General features: G+C 38.3%; 1 protein-coding gene across 9 annotated transcripts in view; it reads left to right on the top strand.

Moving 5' to 3' along the window:
* The first annotated feature begins 3 nt into the window (after window positions 1–3).
* LOC132121445 (histone acetyltransferase p300-like) overlaps window positions 4–23,249 on the top strand; it is a 27,775-nt gene continuing 4,529 nt past the window's right edge. Inside the window, exons 1-30 of one of the 9 annotated variants that reach the window (XM_059530822.1) lie at window positions 4–484; window positions 3,179–3,804; window positions 4,977–5,147; window positions 5,236–5,557; window positions 5,685–5,804; window positions 6,016–6,222; window positions 6,466–6,571; window positions 6,736–6,867; window positions 7,272–7,389; window positions 7,476–7,659; window positions 7,879–7,956; window positions 10,230–10,318; window positions 10,425–10,577; window positions 10,788–11,213; window positions 12,021–12,242; window positions 12,365–12,527; window positions 13,701–13,819; window positions 15,319–15,558; window positions 15,906–15,994; window positions 17,185–17,295; window positions 17,825–17,881; window positions 17,969–18,046; window positions 18,142–18,209; window positions 18,301–18,451; window positions 18,702–18,848; window positions 18,936–19,049; window positions 19,162–19,327; window positions 19,411–19,578; window positions 19,675–19,836; window positions 20,598–20,879. In XM_059530822.1, the coding sequence (XP_059386805.1) occupies window positions 391–484; window positions 3,179–3,804; window positions 4,977–5,147; window positions 5,236–5,557; window positions 5,685–5,804; window positions 6,016–6,222; window positions 6,466–6,571; window positions 6,736–6,867; window positions 7,272–7,389; window positions 7,476–7,659; window positions 7,879–7,956; window positions 10,230–10,318; window positions 10,425–10,577; window positions 10,788–11,213; window positions 12,021–12,242; window positions 12,365–12,527; window positions 13,701–13,819; window positions 15,319–15,558; window positions 15,906–15,994; window positions 17,185–17,295; window positions 17,825–17,881; window positions 17,969–18,046; window positions 18,142–18,209; window positions 18,301–18,451; window positions 18,702–18,848; window positions 18,936–19,049; window positions 19,162–19,327; window positions 19,411–19,578; window positions 19,675–19,836; window positions 20,598–20,879 (5,163 nt within the window). In that variant the 5' untranslated portion in view covers window positions 4–390. The remainder of the gene's footprint in view (window positions 485–3,178; window positions 3,805–4,976; window positions 5,148–5,235; window positions 5,558–5,684; window positions 5,805–6,015; window positions 6,223–6,465; window positions 6,572–6,735; window positions 6,868–7,271; window positions 7,390–7,475; window positions 7,660–7,878; window positions 7,957–10,229; window positions 10,319–10,424; window positions 10,578–10,787; window positions 11,214–12,020; window positions 12,243–12,364; window positions 12,528–13,700; window positions 13,820–15,318; window positions 15,559–15,905; window positions 15,995–17,184; window positions 17,296–17,824; window positions 17,882–17,968; window positions 18,047–18,141; window positions 18,210–18,300; window positions 18,452–18,701; window positions 18,849–18,935; window positions 19,050–19,161; window positions 19,328–19,410; window positions 19,579–19,674; window positions 19,837–20,597; window positions 20,880–23,249) is intronic. The other 8 variants (XM_059530830.1, XM_059530826.1, XM_059530827.1 and 5 more) reach the window with 8 other exon arrangements.

Here is a 23,249-nt window from a genome sequence, read left to right on the forward strand (position 1 = left end):
ATGTTGCGAACAGATCCGCCAGACGAGGAAATTTTCAAACACATCATCGCTCTATTCTGTAACTCTTGACGGGACTCGATGAGTTACAGTAGAGCCGCTGCGACCGTCTTTATCCTCTCTTGCCGAGCTGACTCCCCCTACCTCCTCCTCCGCTTGCAGGATTGTATAAAGAACAAAATTCGGACTTGAGAGGGGGGTTGATGCGCTGAAGCTGAAATCGAGTGGCGAACCCAGGAAAGAGGAGTATTTGTACATGGGACTTTCCCCCCCTTCGTCCCTAAAAAGGAGGGGGAAATGTCATATTTTTAAAAGCGATATTTTTAAAATCGAGGATTACGCATAGGCTCAGCCGCCTATCTCCGAGGATATATATTTTAAATCGTTAAAAATATGGCCGAGAACGTTCTGGATTCTGGCCCGCCTTCAGCGAAGAGGCCTAAACTGTCTTCCCCGGGTCTCTCTGCCTCAGTCAGCGATGGAAACGGTAAATATTTATTTAGTTTAATTTGTACTATACTGAATATTTGAATCACTGATTGCTTATTTTCTGTATACCTATGCACATTTAAGACTTTAAGCGGGGAATGGGGTTTTCTTTTTTAGTTTTGTGCCAAGCTAGTTTGGAAAGCTAACGACGTCGGCTCCGCACGAGACTTAGCTTTAGCTTGTCATTAGCTAGGTTAGCATTAGCGTTTCTCTGTCGATGTTTGGATTCACTCACAGCGGCTGCGTGCTGCTTTCCCTCAGCGAGGGACTGTGCTTGGTGTCAACTGGTGTAAATATAAAGCTAACGGGTGTAAAGAAATTAATGATATATTGGTTCTACAGTCGCACTAACAGTAGTGTTGTTGTTGTTGTTTTTTCTTCTGTCAAACGCCTGTTTCGGTTTGGTTCCCTCTTGCAAAGAGTTGGAATCACTTCTTCAGATAATAAATATGATGTATAAAGATTAATTAAAACATTGCATTAGTATTTAGGCTTCTACGAATAGATTCTGAAAGCCTAGTGTTCACATTTAATCGAAGCTCCTTTATTTACATATGATCGACAACCTGCTCAATTGTGAATCAATCAACTTCAAAACTTTCTGACTGCACATGAACAAGGTTGATTTCACAAACTACTCATGAACAGCGAAAACAAACTTCAGCATCTGTTCCTTGTGTTTTACGCCACATATATTCATGGTCCTTTTAATGTTAATAAATGTGATCAATATTGGATAGCTGTGTGGTCAGCTAATAACAGACTGATGCTGAAGGCCTGCACTTCAACTCCTTGACATTTTTAGCTAGATGCAAATCTCATTATTTTAAGGTCCAGAGGTGTATTCACTGGTTTGAACTTAATTGCTTGTTTATTAAGCTTGAATGGAAGGGGCTTAATGTTTGTGTGATTTGGAGGATACCAATGTACTTGTGTTTGAGTGAGTTAGCTTGCTGGCTCAAATAGCCTTTTAGTGCGTCGGTCATTTTTCGCATCTTGATTTCCATTGTTCAGCCATAACACAACTGACGAGCCTGTCGCTTAAAACAAACCATCGAACTAATTGAAACCTTAGCGATGCGAATTATTACCACACAAGTGTCCTGGTGTTTCTTATTAAATGTTACAGCTTAGCGTTATTAAACTTGAACGTATCTTCAAAAGCGAATTACGTTTCTTTTGTCTCTAATGTTTTCAACCTTTTGTTTCAAAGTCTAGTTTGATCCGGTTCTGATACTGAAGGGAGTTTATTAAATTGCATAAATGTTAATGCATCCGATTGTAGCCTTTTTTATTTTACTTATTTTTTTAACGAACAACATGCTCAGCATCCAGTTGTTTTGTCTGTGGAGTGAATGTGTGGTCCCCATCACAGCTGCTTCTCTTCATTTGTAAGACCAGCTCAATTTCTGGAGAAAATAGACCATTTCCACCTGTTTTACCAATAACTGATTTGTCAGATGACATAGTGTGTAGATTTGGATGATTGTAGTACTTGCAAAGTATTTTAGTGGAATATTTTTTAAATGCATTCTTTTTAAGATTTAATAAATCTTATCACAATAAAATGCCATTTTAAATGAGCACGCATCTCCAGCAAGTCTCATTGTCTTCAGAGTCTAAGTAGTGAGAGTACCTCAATACATTACATCCTAATTCAACCACATGTACTTTTATCTGTGTTTAGCTTCCTGTTAAACCACAGCCCGCCATTTCAGATAGTCATTAATAAACACGGCTGTCAGATTTCCAGCGAAGTGGCTGTGGAAGTGGCACATCATTTTGGATTGGATGACAACTTTATGTAGTGATGACAGGACATGCCCATTTCATTACACTCAGTTTTAGGATGTACTTCTAAAGTACAAATGAATAAATCACAAACTGTGTTTTCATAATATGTTGATAGAAAGTGGTCACGGTGGTCTCTTCTTGGCTTCATTTAGGATGATTTATCCATTTCAGCTGCCCATGCTGTATATTCATGCATTCTTAAGAGCCGTTCACACCGAGAACAATGAATGTAATAATAACTATAAAGCGTCCACACCAATGCATGATTAAATTTTGTTTATAATAATTGCACGCTGCGGTTATGTTAAACTCTTTAAAGTCACCTGGATTCTCATTGGCCTGTCAATGTTTTTATCATTAATCACCTGGAGAAAAAAATGCTTTTGAAAGAGATTCTAACAATATTTGTTCCTCTGTGTCATTATAGATTCAGCATAGATTCTATATAATTTTTAATTATTATTAAAATTATAGTTTGGTCTTCCATTGTGTGAACATGCTTTAATTGTATTTTTTTTAATTATTATAAAAGCACTGATTTAAGTGATGTTGCACACAGATTTAAAAGTCATTAACGCAATGCATTTGTGAGTTCTGCCATAAAACGTCCATCGTGGAATGGAGAAAATATGAAAGGTCTAGAGAAGGCACAACAGTGTAACATGTCCATGTAGTTCATTTACATGGAAAAGTTGTGCAGTGGAATGCAAAATAATAAAACATGCATTTTGTGTGAATGGCCCCTTCTTCGTTTTCTCCCAATTAACTTTTCATTTGATGTATGTTCTTGCTTATGTCTGGATATCAGGGTGTTGAGATATATCTATCCCAAGATGAGGATACATTATGTATTATTCTCCCGTCATTAATAATCCTAAATTCTCATTTCCTGCTGTAGATTTTTGCTCGCTTTTTGACCTGGAGCATGACCTTCCAGATGAGCTGATCAGTTCCTCTGAGCTGAGCCTAGCAAATGGAGGGGACCTCGGCCAGTTGCATGGCAATTTGGGTAGTGGGGGCGGAGCCATTGGAGGAGCTGTGTCCAGTGGCCAGGATGCAGCGGCCAAACACAAGCAGCTCTCTGAACTCCTCCGGCATGGATCCGCATCTGCAGCACAGCAGCAGGGTGCGATGGGTAGCCCACCAGGAGCCTCAATGGGGCTTTTCGGGAATATGAAGGCTTCACCAGGTACTCAGGGCATGGGCCCGCAAGGGCAGCAACGTCTTTCCCCGCAACAGGCCACGCTTATGCAACAGCAGCAAATGGCAGGGATGGTGGGCAACATGAACAGGAATATGCTCGGACCTCAGAAAGGCAACGGTCAGCAGCAAGCAGGAGGGCCTGTGCCTCAGCAGCAAAACATGCTGGGAGCGCAGATTATGAACGGATCACCCAGGATAGGACATCACAACCCAGGCATGGGCAGCAGCAGTAATAACCTGTTAGCAGAGGCTCTTCAGCAGCACCAGACAGTAGGAGGTCAGGGTGGACTGAGGGCCCAGCAGCCTGGAGCAATGAACAAGGTAGTGTCAGCATCATCAATGTTGCTCTTGAGACACCTTATAGAAATGCTTTGTTTATGTGTGTTTTATTTATAAAAAAAAATTTGTATGTTAATTTTCAGAATTGTACCAATACATTTAAGATGATAAATTATAACCAAATGACGACAACTTTTTGGGGCATTAATCCCTCCCTTCTAGCGACCTATTACTCACACGAGATCGCAGCAATTAGCAAATGACAACAATCCAATCAATTCCAGATGGAATAAAATTATGCATTTCACCCTGATATACATTGCGATAGAGAAGAAAAGATGATTACAACGGTTTTATGATGACTTTAATTTTAAAAAGTAGCTTTCTCATTTAAAGCACATAGCTATCTGGACTGGAAAAGTGAGTATTTTTCTCACAGAATGTAGATTAGTACTTTCTTTGTAATCAGCTTTAGAATATAAATGATTATTAGGTAAATATCTTACAAAATTTGTGCTACAACCCAATTCCACATGATCTCATATTTCAAAGGGGATAAAATCATGTCTATTTTTTCCCCCAAATTCCATATTTTTGTTTGAATTTTTCTGGATTCTATTTTAATGGTTACAATTTTAATAATCAATCAACTGAATTCATCACATTTTTACAATTTACTAAATAGTTTAATTTAATGAAAATGTATTTAATCTACCAATAGTACCAATAGTATTAAATTTAGTTTTCTATTTTCCAAAAATTTTGGGTTGTCGTTTTTTTTAATTTTCTTGATTCTGTTTTATGATTTAATAAGAATTTCTCATCAAAGTGGGTGGTAATCAAGTAACTGTAGAAAACTTGAACAATTTAATGAATCTTTTAAAGTGTAATCTAATAAAAAGCCTGTTGTACAGCAAATTGTTTGCAGAAAAAGTTCTGTACAACAGGTTTACGGTTTAAATTAAAGGATTAAAATTGTGTGATATTCCTTAAGTAATGTTTTAATAAGTTGTATTATTATTTCTTTGAGAATGAAGCTTACTGTATAATAGTAATATATGTGTCATAATTTAATTTAATTGAATTAAACCAACATTTTGGGGCATTATAGTGAAGACCTTTAAATTGCTATGTGTATCTGACAATAGTTTTATCAAATTTTATCATATTTTCTTGGAGAATCATTCTTATTTCCCTCTGTCTGTTTGTTGCAGATGGGGATGAATGCAGCTTCAGGCCCCTATGGTGGCCCGTATGGTCAGTCTGCCAGTCAGGGTCTGGGTGTTGCAGGGCTGGCCCCTCAGCTCCAGAACAAACCAGGTCTCCCCAACAGTGCGGTCCAGTTTAACCTCGACAAGAAGCCTGTGCAGGGCATACCTGGCATGGTTTGTATTCAGTCATATAGACTTTAGACTCATTTAAAAAGAAATCAACAAGATATCCTAATATCTGTTATTTTGTGATTTTTCACAGCAGGCTTCCCAGCCTTCCCCAGTGGGTGCTGGTGGAGGCGCAGGAGTGGCCGGCATGGGGCCTAACGCCCAAGGAACTCTCGGGCCCGGATCAGCTCCATCAGCTGTGTCTGCAACAGCAGTGGGAGGAGTTCCTCCAGCTGCGGACCTGGAAAAGCGCAAACTCATACAGCAGCAGCTGGTGCTTTTGCTCCATGCTCACAAGTGCCAGCGGAGGGAGCAGGCCAACGGGGAAGTAAGGCAGTGTAGCCTGCCCCACTGTCGCACCATGAAGAACGTCCTCAACCACATGACGCACTGCCAGGCTGGCAAATCGTGCCAAGGTGAGTGTATACACTGCACAGAATTGAAACAACGTGGCACTTTTGGTTCTGTTGTTAAGCAGTTCTGCCTATTCATATAACATGGTGCTATTACTAATATTAGGTTTGTGTTTTTATTGCTTTTCAGTGGCACACTGTGCCTCATCCAGACAGATAATCTCTCACTGGAAGAACTGCACGCGGCATGACTGTCCAGTCTGCCTACCGCTGAAAAACGCTGGAGACAAGAGGAATCAGCAGAGTGAGTGTGTGTACTAATTAAAAACATGCTGTTTCATACATCTCACCTTACTTTGTAACCTTGTAATGTTTTTACTGTTAGAATCTTATCATTGTCTTCAATGTTGCAAAATTTGACATTTCGACAATTGTAAGACTATTTTCAGATTAACTTTGTATGGAACGTGTCACTTATTTTGATTTAATTGAGTTTTTTTTTTCCCTTCAAATGATTTCAGCTCTCCTAGGCTCTGTGGGTGTGGGGTTAAGTTCTTCTATGGGTAATGTAACTGGTGGTCCACCCAGTGCCCCTCATCTCAGTTCCCCGGGCCAGATAGACCCCAGTTCCATAGAGAGGGCATACGCAGCCCTGGGCCTCACATACCAGGGAAACCAGGCTCCCCCTCAGCCTGTCCAGCAAACACAACGGGCAATGAACACAATGGGTAATGACAAACCGAGACTTCAAATTTTATTTGAACGACACTTTCCAGTATTTTTATTTCGTATTTGTCCACTGCCACTTAAAAGTTTGGCGTCAGTAAGGTGTTTTGTTTTAAATAACATTATTCAGCAAGGATGTGTTAAATTGATCAAAAGATAAAAACGTTTATTTTATATACATTTTCATTAGACTTGGAAATGAAGTTTTGCAGTGGTACCTATTCTCATGACCTTTGTTATTACAGGAGCAAATCCCATGGGAGAAAACGGAGCAGTGGGTGGTCAGTCTCAGAATCAGCAATCTAACCTTCTCCAGGAAACCATGTTGCATCTGAATATGAGCTCGCAGAGGTAAGCAAACCCTTGGGTTCTTCTTGCGTAACTAGTCGCCGTTCACTTCTCTGCATTCAGTTGGTCTTAAAATCTCACAGTAACTAATCCACAGAAGCAAGTGTATGCAAGCTTTGGCAAGTTCATATATAAACATAGAATGGTTTTCACTCCCCTTTCCTCAGTCTGATGAATGACAATGCTGTGGGTGGTGTGGGGTCGATGCCTCTGGCCAACCCAGCTGCCAGTGGTGGCATGAGGAAGAACTGGCATGAGGACATCACCCAGGATCTACGGAACCACCTGGTGCACAAACTGTAAGTTGTACACGGCTATGTGAAAATTATGCTGAAGAAGTTACATTTAGTATTAGTCACGTTTTAAAGTACTTATTTATTTTTTTATCAGATACTGAAATTAATAATATAATATTTCTTATATTGATGTGAGTTGGTTGTCAGTTGTTGTTTTTCATTACTGCTGTGTTATTACAATTTATTTCTTTTAAAATAAATTAATCTTGCCATGAAAATAGCCCTAGATGCTGGTGGGGCACTAAAAATAAATAAACAAACAAACAAATAGATAAATAAATTCTAGTGGAAGAACAAGTACTTCAATAAATAATTATTACTACCGATAAATAACCAATAAAAACCAAGGCTTTTGATATTCAGTTTGTATTTATTTCTTCTCCTTTGCTGCTCTTCAATTTCTTCAGAGTCCAGGCCATTTTTCCCACTCCGGATCCTGCTGCCCTGAAGGACCGGCGGATGGAAAATCTAGTGGCCTATGCGCGTAAAGTTGAAGGGGATATGTATGATTCTGCTAACAGCAGGGTGAGGGTATTGTCTTGTTGCCTGTTAATGATTTGTGTTTAATTGTAATCACTGATTTGTCACCATTTATACATCACACTTTTCAGGCCGAGTATTATCACCTGCTGGCGGAGAAGATTTATAAAATCCAGAAGGAACTGGAAGAGAAGCGAAGGACACGGTTACAGAAGCAGGGCATGATGCCTACACAGCCTGGTATGTCCCCCACTGGGATGCAGCAAGGGCCCACTGGGATTGGTCAGACAGGGTCACCCACTGGACTGCCTTCTAGTGAGTACTCCTCCATTAAACTTGCCTCTCTTTGCGACCAATTAGCAGGTTCCTAAATGCCTGCCATGCTATTAAAAAAAAAGAGAAGGCCTTTCAATTTTTCCTTCCCAAACATCTGGTCCTAAAGGAAATATGCCAACAGAACAGAAAACTGGTCTAGTCCAGCAATTTCACAGGGTCTTGTTTTTTTGTTTCCTTGTTTTGCCTCTCTACCTGCAGATGGCCCTCCCTCGGATCCTTCAGTGGTGCGGCCTATTGGTCAAAACCAGATGTTGAACAGGATGCAGAATGCTACCGGTCTGTATATATATATATATATATATATATATATATATATATATCATAAACATGTATTCGTGTTTACTGAGATATTCAAAATGTTTCATTTTATATACGTGTACACTATTGATCACATTTTCTTTTTTTAAGATTATCAAAAGTGACAGAGACTTTTGCGTTGTAAAAAAAAAAATCTATTTAAAAAAAAAAATGCTTTTCTTTTGACCTTTCTGTTCACCAAAGAATACTGACAAAAATGAGTATATATCATGATTTCCACAAAAAATTAAGACTGAAGACTGGTATGATTAGCTTTGCCATCACCAGAAATGAATAACATTTATTTAATATATTAAAATAGAAGAATATTGTTTATTGTTTAACAGTATTACTGGTTTTACCTTACATATGTATGTATATATTACATTTACATTTACATTTACATTTATTCATTTAGCAGATGCTTTTATCCAAAGCGACTTACAGATGAGGACAGTGGAAGCAATCAAAAACAACAAAAAGAGCAATGATATTTAAGTGCTATAACAAGTCTCAGTTAGGTTAACACAGTACACCTAGCATGGGATTTTAAATAATATAATATAAAGAAAACAGATAGAATAAAAAAAGAATAGAGCAAGCTAGTGTTAGAGGTCTTTACACATACACACATACAATTGCATAATTAATGAAAAGAAAATAGAATATAAAAAGATTAGAAAGTTAGTTAGATTTTTTTAAAGAATAGAATTAGAATAGTGAGTGTTAAAGTTAGAGGGTCAAATAAAGATGGAAGAGATGTGTTTTAAGCCGATTCTTGAAGATGGCTAAGGACTCAGCTGCTCGGATTGAGTTGGGGAGGTCATTCCACCAGGAGGGAACATTTAATTTAAAAGTCCGTAAAAGTGACTTTGTGCTTCTTTGGGATGGCACAATCAAGCGACGTTCACTTGCAGAACACAAGCTTCTAGAGGGCACATAAGTCTGAAGTAACAAATTTAGGTAAATGGGTGCAGAGCCAGTGGTAGTTTTGTAGGCAAACATCAATACCTTGAATTTTATGCGAGCAGCTATTGGAAGCCAGTGCAAATTGATAAACAGAGGTGTGACATGTATTCTTTTTAGCTAATTAAAAATTAATCTTGCTGCCGCGTTCTGAATTAATTGTAAAGGTTTGATAGAATTGGCTGGAAGACCTGCCAAGAGGGCATTGCAATAGTCCAGCCTGGAAAGAACAAGAGCTTGAACAAGGAGTTGTGCTGCATGCTCCGAAAGAAAGGGCTTGATCTTCTTGATGTTGAATAAAGCAAATCTGCAGGATCGGACAGTTTTAGCAATGTGGTCTGAGAAAGTCAGCTGATCATCAATCATAACTCCAAGGCTTCTAGCTGTTTTTGAAGGAGTTATGGTTGATGTGCCTAACTTGATGGTGAAATTGTAATGAAACGATGGGTTTGCTGGAATCACAAGCAGTTCTGTCTTGGCAAGGTTGAGTTAAAGGTGATGGTCCATCATCGAGAAAGAAATGTGTGATAGACAAGCTGAGATGCGAATAGCTACCATCAGATCATCAGGATGGAATGAGAGGTAGAGTTGAGTGTCATCAGCATAGCAGTGGTATGAAAAGCCATGTTTCTGAATGACAGAACCTAATGATGCCATGTAGACAGAGAAGAGAAGTGGTCCAAGAACCCTGAGGCACCCCAGTAGTTAGATGTTGTGACTTGGACACCTCACCTCTCCAAGATACTTTGAAGGACCTATCTGATAGGTAAGACTCAAACCATTGAAGTGTGGTTCCTGAGATGCCTTTTGCCAGTAGGGTTGATAGGAGGATCTGGTGGTTAACCGTGTCAAAAGCAGCGGACAGATCAAGCAGGATAAGTACTGAAGATTTGGATTCCGCTCTTGAGTCTTAGAGCTTCAACAACTGAGAGCAAGGCAGTCTCAGTTGAATGTCCACTTCTGAAGCCAGATTGGTTGCTGTCAAGGAGGTTGTTGTGTGTGAGAAATGTAGAAATGAGACTTGGTTGAACACAGCTCGTTCAAGTGTTTTTCCAATGAAAGGAAGAAGGGAAACTGGTCTGAAGAGATGGATTTTAAGTAGTGGAGTTATATGTGCCTGTCTAAATGATGAGGGAAAAACATCAGTGTGGAGGGATGTGTTGATGATGTGAGTGAGTGCAGGTACAACTGCAGGAGAAATGGCTTGAAGGAGATGAGATGGAATAGGATATAAAATGTATGATGAATATATATGTATTTACTTTTTTTTCTGATGTGCATTGCAGGCATGAACCCATTTGGGAACCATATGGGAATGCAGTCCATGGGCAAGAGATCTACACCACCTCTTCCAAACAGCACACCTCTTAACCAGGTCATTACTGTGTCTGGAAGCGATACACTTTTGTAGTTTTGTGGTTTAAGTTTAAGTGTGTGCACAACATATTTCTTCTAAATGCTGAATGCTTTGGCTATTTCAGGGAAGCATGGGGAGTGTGAGGATGCCACAACCGAATGTTGCACAGATGCAAAATCAGTACATGCAAACTGGACCATTTCAAGGTTCAAATCCTGTTCTTGGGGCTGGATCTGTTGATATGGCACACCCAGGAAATATCAGCCCTGTCACTCAAGTAAGAGGGCATAGATGTTCTCTGAATTGTATTACATTGGGCGAATATTACTTCTAATATTACACATCAATGCATGTTATATTTTTGGTAGACATGTGGTCCTAGGCTTAGTCATTACACATTCTAGAGCTGCAATGCATAATGTATGGTACTTGCTCAGAACTGCATCATGAATTCATTCTTAGTGTTTGCCCTATTTTATTTTGTCAGCAGGAGCAAATGCCTACTTTATCATCTTTACCAATGGGCAGTCCTTTAGCCCAGCCGGGGTCTGTTGGTGGGGCAGGCAGCGGGTCCTCAGTCGGTTCTCTGGGTCCCAACAGCATGAGTCGGGTTCCTCCATCGTCCACCCCAACGCAGTCAATCAACCTCCCCCAATGCTCACCCTTCCACCAGAATTCTCCTTCCCCAGCTCATAGCCGCACACCCACGCCCACGCCGGGCTCCCAGACACCCCAGCCTCACACACCCAACCTACCCCAGTTAGCCACGAGCGGCAGTCAACAGCAGTTACCTCTGTCTGCCAGTTCTGACAATGCCATGCAGCCTCAGCAGCAGTCATTAGGAGGAACTCCTCCTCCTGTGTCTCATAGTGGCCTCTCTACGCCAAATGCCAGCCAGCATCCCCGTACTCCAGTGAGTACTGCTGTTTGGTATATATATATAAAATCTTGTCTAGAATTGATCCTAAATGTGAGTGTTTGACAACTTCTGAAATGTTTTTACGTATAATTTATAAAATGTCCATAAATGTTGCACAAAAATATTCCTAAATGCATTCCAGTTTAAGAGGAAGTACAGTGTTAAAGGGATAGTTCACACAAAAATGAAAATTATCCCATGATTTATTCCCTCTCAAGCCATCCTGGGTGTATATGACTTTCTTCTTTCAGACGAATACAATTGGAGTTATATTAAAAAATATCCTGGCTCTTCCATGATTTATAATGGCAATGAATGGTGGTTAAGATTTTGAAGCCCCAAAAATTGCATCTATCCATCAGTACTCCACATGGGTCCAGGGGGTTAATAAAGACCTTCTGAAGTGAATTGATGCATTTGTGTGAGAGATATTCATATTTAAAAAACTATAAACTGTGATATCTAGCTTCCACTAATTGTTGTACCTGCTTTCTTGAGAGATCTGATTGTATTTGTCTGAAAGAAGAAAAATTGGGGTAATTTAAATTTTTTGGTGAACTATCCCTTTAACAAATGCATCAACTCCACATTTTAAATGGCTACAAATTTCCCTTTATGGTTCAGAAGTATGGCATCCATAATCAAGCTTAAATATAAAAATAAAAATGTACTTAATTATTTATCAGAAAATCATAGATAATTAATTAATTAATTTCAGTGATGTTTTCACTTGTGACCTCAGGTTTGGATCTCCATACACTTAATTTTTGACCTTTTTTTTCTTGTCTTTTCTGTCTTAAGTTGTCTCATAAGGGTTCTGTACCAGTAGATGACCAGGCAGCTACCCCTGCCTCCGTCAGCAGTGCAGACACATCATTTAAGCAGGGTCCTTCAGACTCCACAGACACCCTTGAGCCTAAGATGGAGGTCAAGCAGAAAGTAGAAGAGGATGAGGATGAAGAAGGCATGGCCGGAGGTAAAACTGGAAAACAAGAAAATATTAAATCTGAGGAAAAGCCTGAGGTGAGAAATGGAAGTTTCATTTTTAGTAAATAAGAATTATGAAGTCTAAAGAGTATTAATCCCCCCCCATTTCTTTAAAAATTATTCCACTTGGAATAACTGCTTTCTTTGTGATTTATCAAATAAAGAAAGAGGAGCCGGGTGATGGTGTGCCAATGGAGACTAATTCCACTGCAACTAGGCTGGACAAAAAGCCAGAGATAAAGACTGAGCCTAAAGAAGAGGAGGGTTCAGGGTCTACAGCAAACCACAGTTCACCTTCTGGAGTCCCTAACAAAAAGAAAAGTATGATCAGAACCAGCCTTTGTATTTTAGCTGCTAGAGTTGTCATCAGTATGAAACCAACCACTGGTATGCATTCTTATGCATTATGCATAAAATAGGCAACAATTAAATAGCAATGCAACATATTTAATCTCACACATCAACAGATATGTTTTACTCTTTATTCGACCAAAGATATGATTGTAATTTGATGCTTTAGGTTTGCTTAAATTGAATCTCACCATCAGTATTAGGGCCTTTCGCACACAGGAACCTTATCATAGTACCAGAACTAATTGTGGAACTACCCACTTTTGGGCGTTTTCGCAGCGCAGGAACTAGGTATGATTTTATTACTGGACTGCCTTTTTCAAGAACCCAATTAACTCCTACTCTGGAGCAGTGTCTAACCAGTGCAACGTAAGTAGACATTGATTGGTCAGACGCGTTTGAAAATGCCCTCACCCGCCATGATTTAAAACACAGTGTAACATACTGTAAATATTGTCATCTTATTTCGCAAGTACGATGAACAATGATAAATTTACAGATGCTGAAGTGCAGGCACTTGTAGCAAATGTAGCACTGCCAGTTGTCATTGAAGATTCTTAGTCCTCCTTTCCATTCTTTCAATCGCTTTACCTATATGTCGACATTCCATTTCCATTATTGTGAAACCCATGGGACACAACAAAAACACAGCTCCGATCACAGCTTATTCCATCCTCCTGTTTTAAACGTTGTTCTTTTTGCTAACGTTGTTGAACATCGCGCACAAATGACATCGCTGTCGACTGCCATATGTTATGTCCTAGTACACACGGTTGGTGCGAATGCAACCCTTTAAATGGTACTGGGAAATAGTTCACGCAAAATCATTCCAGTACTTTAGTACTGTACATTTACTGTACTGTACGTGACTGAAGTGTTGATTTCAGATATTTTTAAGCCATTAGAAACATTTTAATGTGTGCCACAGTTTAGCTGTTGCTTGTATAGAGTGTATAGCTTAAAAGGGGCATATGATGTTGCTAAAAAGAACATTATTTTTTGTTTTTGGTGTAATGCAATGTGTTTACGCGATTTAAGGTAAAAAAAAAAACACTTTTCCACATACTGTACATTATTGTTCTATTCTACATTTTCGTAGGATTTTGTAGTAATTCAGTTTTTTCTTAATTGCTTTGTTGTCAGTTTTTAAGCCAGAGGAGCTGAGGCAGGCCCTGATGCCCACACTGGAGTCTCTTTACCGCCAAGACCCCGAGTCTCTGCCCTTCCGCCAGCCTGTGAACCCTTCACTTCTGGGAATACCAGTACGTCTGCCTGTCTGGTCACAACCACCTTAATAGTTTTGTTTTTGACTTAACATAACCATACTATTAAGGGATCATTCACAGTTTTTCAAGCAGATTTGTATTGTTACACTGTTAATTAGTGCTGCACGACAAATCAAAATGGAATCAAAATCATGATTAGATAGAAGCTGCTATTGTCATGCGTATCTTTCAGTGAAGCACTGTTCTGTGATCAGCAGTAAATCTCCGTCCGAAGGCCATAGACCGCTCTCGTGCTGAAACTCCAAATACGCCTTCGCAGAAGAAACCCAGGAAATGCCTATAGGGGTAGCTGGATAAACAGAAGATTTAACTGCTTTTATTGATTCAACGTGAAAATATGGTTTATCTGAGTTATTAGGGGCCAAGCACCTAGTGTATCCATTAGCGCGATTTTCTTCTTCTTCTGCCGCAAGTCTATTGAAGACCATAGAACCGCTTGTGGGAAAGTTGTGAAATTTGGCACACTGATAGAGGACAGTGAGAAAAGTCACTATAGCAGATTTGGAGTCTCTGAATTAAACTTCTCCAAAGTTGCACACAAATTTATGCTAATAACTTTTGAATTGCTTTTACTATGAAATATGTTATCTGCTTTATTCTGTGTAAGACAGCACACCTCACAGAAGAATTTTTCAAACACTCGACTGACGTTATGAAGTGAGTTTGGAGTAAAGATATGTTATTAAATGTATTTTCACATACTTTCAGGTGGAGCAGAATTTACTACACAGAGCCGTAGTTAACTGAGAAGCTACGTAAACAGCTTTCATTATCGCAAACGATTTCTTTAATTTCATAATCACGCAATAGTATCGTGTGAGAGTGGAATTTTTTTTTTCTTTTTTGCGTAACTTGTCAGTTAACTACAGCTCTGTGTAGTAAATTCTGCTCCACCTTAAAGCATGTGATAATTTACTATTGATTACAGAACTATCTTTACTGACTAAATGCGCATGACAATCACATTCAATTTAATAATACATGTAAATGAACAAGGTTTACTCTTTCTGTTACCTACCAGCAAAAATCAGGCTGATGTTGCAAAACGGACCAGTTTGCATCATCGAGCAGACTACTTACAACTTCAAGGCTTTCGTTCAAACTACAGATTGAACTTTTGAAGCAGCAGAATCATTTTTTATCAAATAGAGAAAAGAGGATGCCACAGCCCCTTTTTTTCTATTTTCTCAAATCTTGTAGCTCTGATTTCATTTGCATTTTTCTTTTTTTATGGCAAAGCTGAATAAAAAAAAAATGGACTGACCATAAAGGTTTAAATGATAGTTTATATTTTTTCCATCAAATGTGTATATAATTGGGAATGTGCATTATTGGGCGGAGTCCATTGTGGGATTTCAAATGCATTCTAAATGCTGAAAATGAATGTAATAAGTTACTTCTCTCACATGTAGATGGATATTTCTTCTTAACTAATATTCAATGACGAATATACACATATTTTTGATGAATTGTAGGACTATTTTGACATAGTGAAGAATCCCATGGACTTGTCTACTATCAAACGGAAGCTCGACACGGGCCAGTACCAAGAACCATGGCAGTATGTGGATGACATCTGGCTCATGTTCAACAACGCCTGGCTGTACAACCGCAAGACATCACGTGTCTACAAGTGCTGCTCCAAGCTGGCGGAGGTGTTTGAGCAGGAGATCGACCCAGTCATGCAGAGCCTTGGCTACTGTTGTGGGAGGAAGGTAAGATGGAAAGTGCAGGAGTGTTTACACACATTAAATTGTACTTCTGAGGTGGTTCCTGTTTTATAAATCGAGAATGTTTTTCTCTGTCTGTAGGCTGATTCAGTAAGAGTTTGATGCAGTAATGGATGTTATAGTGTAGGCGCTGAGTTGACCAAATTAGTTTTGTTTTGACCGCAGAGTTAGTCATAACATGAGTTTTGTGTCATAGCACAGATTCAAGAATATATTTATCTGAAAGATGCATGGAACTGATCTGTATTTCCAAACATTTAAACAGACATATGTCATGTTTTGTGTTTTCACCAAACATGACACTGGCTAATATTTTTTGTTCTCTCTCACAGTATGAATTTTCTCCCCAAACTCTGTGCTGCTATGGGAAGCAGCTATGCACTATACCACGAGATGCTGCTTACTTTAGTTATCAGAACAGGTAAGGAACTTAAAACTGAGGCCAATATCAACGGACACACAAGCATACATCTATATCTGAATGACCCATGTAATGATTATTACATATGCATATTACATATGCATATGCAAAACAAGTTACACAGTTTTTTTTTCACTGTACCTGGCCACATAAAGTGAACTGACAATTACACCACAGCTGATAAGCGTGTCTTCTTATCCCACCTTTTCCACCAATCAGTCCATTGTAAAACCCTGTGTGAAAAGACTTGGCATTTTAAAGTGTCCTTCTTTTCTGCTAAATATAATTAAGACAATTTTATTAGGATCATATATTATTTATGATCTAATTTATTTAAATCTCCTAACGTCCACTTAGAATATTAGTCAAAAAGTTTCTTGAACCAAAAATAGCAAAAAAAAAATTCCACAAGGCCATTTTTCATCATCTCTGTGGTCCTTTAACTTAAATGGCCTTTTGTGTCCTGTAAAACTAATTTTGGTTAGTCATATGTTAATGTTTTCATAGTACATAGATACATTTTAAATAAAAGAGATGTATTTCTCATTATATGACCCATTTAATGTCATGATTTTCAGTCATTTAATTTCTGTAATTGCTTGTTAACCTATACAAAATGTATAACTTTGCACTTTCATGATAATTAATGCCAGTGCAATGAAAGGAGCAATTCTCATTTTTTAAAGGGACATCTTTAAAATGCCTTTTTGCTTGACATTGTGGCTGCAGTCTTTTTGTTCATGTTTAATGTGCTCATGTGTCCATAAGTCTCAAAACCCTTCGCAATTGTATCTGCTCCTGTTTTGCTATAATGGGTTTTCCTCATTATACATGTAAATGCTAATCTGTGCTTTGCTTTGGCTTTCTGATTGTCTCTGTTGTCTCCCTCCTTATTCCTCCATTTCTTTCCTGTCTTATGTTTTTCTTTGTCAACCCTTTTCTTTCCCCCTGTACTTTGATGTTTGTGTCTGCTATCGCCTGCTTTCATCTGACCAATCATCTGCACCTAAACCCCTCCCTGCTCAAAATCCCCTGCTCAAAAATCCTGCATTATGGCTGGCTCCTCTGACGACGATCCTGTCCTGCGCTCCCCTTTTGGCCTGTTTGCCCTGTCCTGCCTTGTCCTGCACTGATTGGGGGCTACCTCCTCATTGCCTGTCTGTGATTGGCTGTGGTGTTGGTGCATGTAGTTCACCAAAATATGGGCTTCTTGCTGGCAGGTATCACTTCTGTGAAAAGTGTTTCAATGAGATCCAGGGAGAGAGTGTGTCTTTGGGAGATGACCCATCCCAACCTCAAACGTAAGTGATTTCTTTCACACTATTTATAATCAGTGCTTTATAACAGTGTGATCTTTGTTTTTTTTTTTTTGTCAGTTCCTTCTAGTGTGTGCAGTATCAGTTTTAGTAAGACTTATGCCACAGAAGTTCTTGTGATAATGTCACATATCAAGAGTTCAAACAGTTTACAGATGTAGTACATTTTCTATCATGTTCTGTCAGACAGACAGGTTTAAAGGTTTTGGAGTAATTATTGTCTGCATTCAACTACACAAGTAATAAGGACAAGCATTTACTCCACTGACCTCAGAATGTGGTTTTAGTCATCCACACACACAAATCAAGTGTAAATGCACTCGGAACTCATTATGTAGTCAAGTGGCAACCATTTTCTGAACACAAAAAATGCGTAGTAATTGCCATGTAAAAGGCCTCTGAGTTAATGTAACAAAATAAAACTTGAGTTTTTGAAGCAGACGATAAATTGATCTTTGATACTGCAGAATCCTTTTCTTGTTTTAATAGTTCTACAATTTGCATGCATTTCCAGATCGATAAACAAGGATCAGTTTGAAAAGAAGAAAAATGACATGCTCGACCCTGAGCTGTAAGTTCATATCACCTTGATTCCAGTTTTGTTTGCTCTTTAAAATTCTCAGGATTAATGCTTTTTCCGCTCTCGTTTTCTCTGTAGATTTGTGGAATGTATGGATTGTGGTCGTAAGATGCATCAGCTCTGTGTTTTGCACCATGACACTATATGGCCATCAGGGTGAGTTTGGTGCAAAGAAATTGAATATGACTGTCAACTGACAGTGCTCTTTGAATGGTGTTTCTAACCACAACATTAATTGTTCCCTCTTTTAGCTTTGTGTGTGAAGGCTGTTTGAAGAAGTCCAACAAGACCCGTAAAGAAAATAAATATGCTTCAAAAAGTATGTAATTCCATTTCAATGTTTTCTTCTCACTGATAGTCCAATTAACAAAGACATTTAAATGGTATTTGTTTTTTTTCTTTATGAACAGGGCTTCCACAGACCAAACTAAGCATCTACTTGGAAACGCGGGTTAATGACTTTCTGAAGCGACATAATCACCCAGAATCTGGTGAAGTCACTATTCGTGTTGTTCATGTCTCAGACAAAGTGGTGGAAGTCAAACCAGGCATGAAGTCTAGGTGAGACTTATTACGACCAGACACTCACGTTTAATATAACACATTAATTTGTAGGATGTTTCAAGAATTGTTCCCTCAAAACAGTCAGTCATTTATATTCTTGCTGTGAAGCCAAATTTGTTTACTCTAGTTATTTTATGCTGATTTAGAATGTAAAGCTATAAATCGAGTTGGGCCTATAAATTATAATAACTGTCATCATTGCTTGTTTGTCTGCTTGGATTTTGATGACATCCTTTCCTTTTCACAGGTTTGTGGATAGTGGAGAGATGGCAGAGTCTTTCCCTTACCGAACGAAAGCTTTATTTGCATTTGAGGAGGTTGATGGTGTTGATGTCTGTTTTTTTGGGATGCACGTGCAAGAGTATGGCTCAGATTGTCCACCCCCTAATCAAAGGTCAGGCATATGTACCTGCTTTTTATTATTTGATGGGTCTGTTTTTGTTTCCTGCTAAAGCCCCCCCCCCCCACTTCCATCCTTTAGACGGGTTTACATATCCTACCTGGACAGTGTCCACTTCTTTCAGCCACGCAGTCTGAGAACTAGTGTGTACCATGAGATTATTTTAGGATATCTGGACTATGCCAAAAAACAAGGGTAAGATGATGCTCTCCTATCCTACTGTGTCAGCCACTCGACTCTTGTTCACATGCTTTTTTTGCCTTGTGAAATCTTAGTTGAACCTTTTTTTTTGGTTTTATTCCCTTAGTTTTACCACAGGACACATCTGGGCCTGCCCTCCTAGTGAAGGAGATGATTACATCTTCCACTGTCACCCTCCAGACCAGAAGATACCCAAGCCGAAGCGGCTGCAGGAGTGGTATAAGAAGATGCTAGATAGAGCTGTAGCAGAGCGCATTGTCCATGACTACAAGGTAATTTTTGGACACTTTGTTTATCAGCTTATATACAAGTGTAAACAAAATGTGCTGAAGTATTGAGTTTTTTTTTTTTACAGGACATCTTCAAACAGGCAACAGAGGATCGTCTTACTAGCGCCAAAGAACTGCCATATTTTGAGGGTGATTTCTGGCCCAATGTGCTTGAAGAGAGCATCAAAGAGCTAGAGCAAGAAGAGGAGGAAAGAAAGAGGGAGGAGAACAGCACATCCAACGAGATTGTTGATGTTAGTCTTTAAGCTCTCGCCTACTCGGGTTTGTTCCCTTGTTAATGTTCTTTTTTTTTTTTTACACAACTTTGAACATTTCTCACTGATTTCCAGACAATAAAAGGTGACAGCAAAAATGCCAAGAAAAAGAACAACAAGAAGACAAGCAAGAACAAGAGCAGTTTAAGCCGAGGCAACAAAAAGAAGCCGGGGATGCCAAATGTGGCCAATGACCTTTCACAGAAACTCTATGCCACAATGGAAAAGCACAAAGAGGTATGAAGAGGACGAATGCCTCATTTCAATAGCTATGTTTCCATCCAAAGACGCTAAATTAACTTATGCACAAAACTGAAATATCGCATAAAATCATTTGCGAATAAAGCAACATCCAAGTCCAAGAGAACAAAAATGTCACTTCCTGATACGATGGCACTAAATATTTCTAAGAAAACTAGGGAGAGGCCTTTGAATATAATAGTTTTCATATGTAATAAATTACTTGCGCTTCAGAGAGAGCAAACGTAATGCAATAAACACGGTCATTGCTTTTAGAGGTGGATGCCTGCTGTTTGGGAATGCAGTCATGTAAGACCGTATCTATACAGAAATACTTTGATGACAGACTTTCCTCAGGCATTACAGAACGTCCAAAACAACATAGATGCTGTGAATGAGATCTGTTGGCTGGTTAGTCAGTTTATCCCATCTTACAACGCAGTCACATGACTTTTTCAATGTGCATTGTGGAATTTATTTGGTAAATGTGTTTCCATTGTAGTTTATGCGCATTTGTTTTTATAGGGGAAAAAGTTTTTCCTACTTAGTTGAATTTACCACTGGATTAAAAAAAAAAAAAACTTTTAAATTTATGCGCATCTTATGTTCATCCAGCGTTTTTTTTTTTATGTGAAAATCCAAAATGTGCATAAAAAAGGTAGATGGAAACATAGCTAATGTAAAATTTTTAGTTTTTGTCAAGTTAATATATGCATTGGCATAATTATTATTTTTCTTAACATTTTCTTCCTTGGAAGGTGTTCTTTGTTATCCGACTGATTGCGGCTCCCAATTCCAATTCTCTCCTGCCCATTGTTGACCTGGATCCTTTGATGGCATGTGATTTGATGGATGGTCGTGATGCCTTCTTAACACTTGCAAGGGATAAGCACCTGGAGTTTTCTTCTTTGCGGCGCTCCAAATGGAGCACCATGTGCATGCTGGTGGAACTGCACAATCAGAGCCAGGACCGCTTTGTCTATACCTGCAATGAGTGCAAGCACCATGTTGAAACTCGCTTCCATTGCACTGTTTGTGAGGTGAGGACTATAGAAAGGGGTGTGTGGGAAAATGGCATAGGATTAAGACTTTTCTGGTCGACTAGTATTTATTTATCTGAAGCATTAGCCGACTATTAGTCTCACTTTTATTAATAAACCATATAAATCAAAATAATGAACCTTTAATTGCCTACATAGCCTAATAAGCACTCAAGTGCACGCAAAAATGGCTTGCCATAGCGCACCGGCAAATATAATAATTATGAATGTGAAAACGGCAAGTACACTGCATTAAAGTTGTAATAATTTATTGATACACTAGTGCTTTCTGTTATCAGTCTAAAAGATGAAGTCGGCGACACTTGTCATCTATGCAGTATGCATGTTTAATATGGATTACATAATCTTAAAATATTTGTTTTCTATTTGAATTGGTTAATTTAAAATTTTCATACTCTATAGATATATTTTTCATGTCTGTAATAAGGCAAGAGTTTCGAAGTGACATGCTCAAGTTCATAGTCCGAGATGGCAGAAAGCACATTCCTGTTTGCTTTAATTATTTTACAAAAGCACGTTTCATTTGTTGTTCTGAGTGAAAAAATTCTGACCAAAAATTACGAAGTATCTTAAGAGCAAATAATCACATCAGCGCCTCCATCTGTTTTGCTGTAGCCAAAGCGCAGACAATTAGCAATTTTTTTTTAGGCTAACATTAAATTGAGCTGCCATGTAAAGTTGCTGCTACATACATATTGCATAAGGCTGTGAATCTTTGGGTAGACCGATACGATTCATAGGTTTTGGATCGGTTCAAGAATGATTTTTGCTAATTCATAACAATTAAATTCTATTCGATTCACAGTTAAATTTTATTAACGATTCAATTCAGCATTCTTTAAGTGCATTCACAGGATTATTTAAATGCTTGCCCTTAATTCTTTAAATGATTAGGGGGCAAATTACACAGCAGCCTTTATGGTTAGAGAACTATAGGTCAATTCGTTCATTATTAGAACTAGTTTAATGATGGTATGGCATGACATGGCATATGTAGAAATTAATAACATTTTGTCACATCAGGTGTAGCCATCATTTCAGAAGTGACAGAAATTTCAAATACAATTTTATGTATGTAGCCTATGTGTTATTATTATTATTATTATTATTTATAAATTATTAATAATTTGTTTTACAAATAATTATTTTTTAAATATCTTACTTTGAATTAGCTATAAGATATCAAATGCACTGCTGGAGAATAATCAATAATTTGTAGTAATTGTTTTTCCTAATGGCAATTTTATGATCGTTTTATATACTACAAACAATTTCTGCACAGAATAAGGTAGAAAATATACTAGTTTCTGTACTGTAATAAATGATATGGCCATTAGCACCGCATCATTCATAAAGTTTATTTATTGCGTTTATTGTATTAACATTTAAGTTCATTCTGCTTTTTATTCAGTTTAGCTGCAGATATAGCCTGGCACGTCTATAAGTTCTATGAGCGTGCTATAACTTCTCTTTCATTGCAAAAATGTCATCTTATTTTCAATCTTATTTTAAAATTAAATGCTATAGTAGCTATTTATCTTTTACTCCCCATCAGTGAATGATGATTCTGAAAGGAAATGCGCCCGCCGTCTGTTTGCTATAGCAACAAACAAATAATCCTTGTGCTTTATTTCAAGGTTGTTGTTAATGCTATGGTTATTTTAACAGTTTCCTTCGTAAATTTGATTCAGCGACATTGTTAAAACACATTTATCATTCAATGGAACTGTGTATGCTTTAGACAATGGTCTTTGACTGCTTAGGTAATGCTGTCATTATGACCGAGAGCCATTGGAAAAACTACAGAAAAGTAAAACTACTTCAATTTAGCATTACTGGCCTTGAGTACTAAGGAGAGATCACACATCAGCTGCTCAAAAAATTTGACAGTGAGACAAACGGAGCACGAGCACAGTAACTGGCGGTAAATGAGCATGTGAAGGAGAGATGCGAGACACGAACACTGTTCAAGGTCTCCATTAATTCGTGCTTATAGTAATTTAATGTGTTTGAAAGCATTGAATCGCTATAGAAATCACAGTTCATTCACTTCTTAGCATTTTAAATTGATTACTGTCCGAAATCCACAATTCACGATTCAAAAATGTTCAAAATGGTTTGTAATCGATGCGTTGAGAAAACATGTGAATCGTTACACCCCCTAATATTTCAGATGATAAGCCATATTTAAGGTTGATGAAAGTTAGGTGAGTGTATGGATGTCCTGCCCGTTATACTATATTACCGCATAGACCATCCGTTAACGATTTGTCCATCACAGACTATGTGAATTTGCCACTTTGTGTGGAAATGTTTTTTTTCTGCATCTAATCGACTAATACAATTTTG

The sequence above is a fragment of the Carassius carassius genome, chromosome 39 (genome assembly GCF_963082965.1).
Source record: "Carassius carassius chromosome 39, fCarCar2.1, whole genome shotgun sequence".
Lineage (NCBI taxonomy): Eukaryota > Metazoa > Chordata > Actinopteri > Cypriniformes > Cyprinidae > Carassius > Carassius carassius.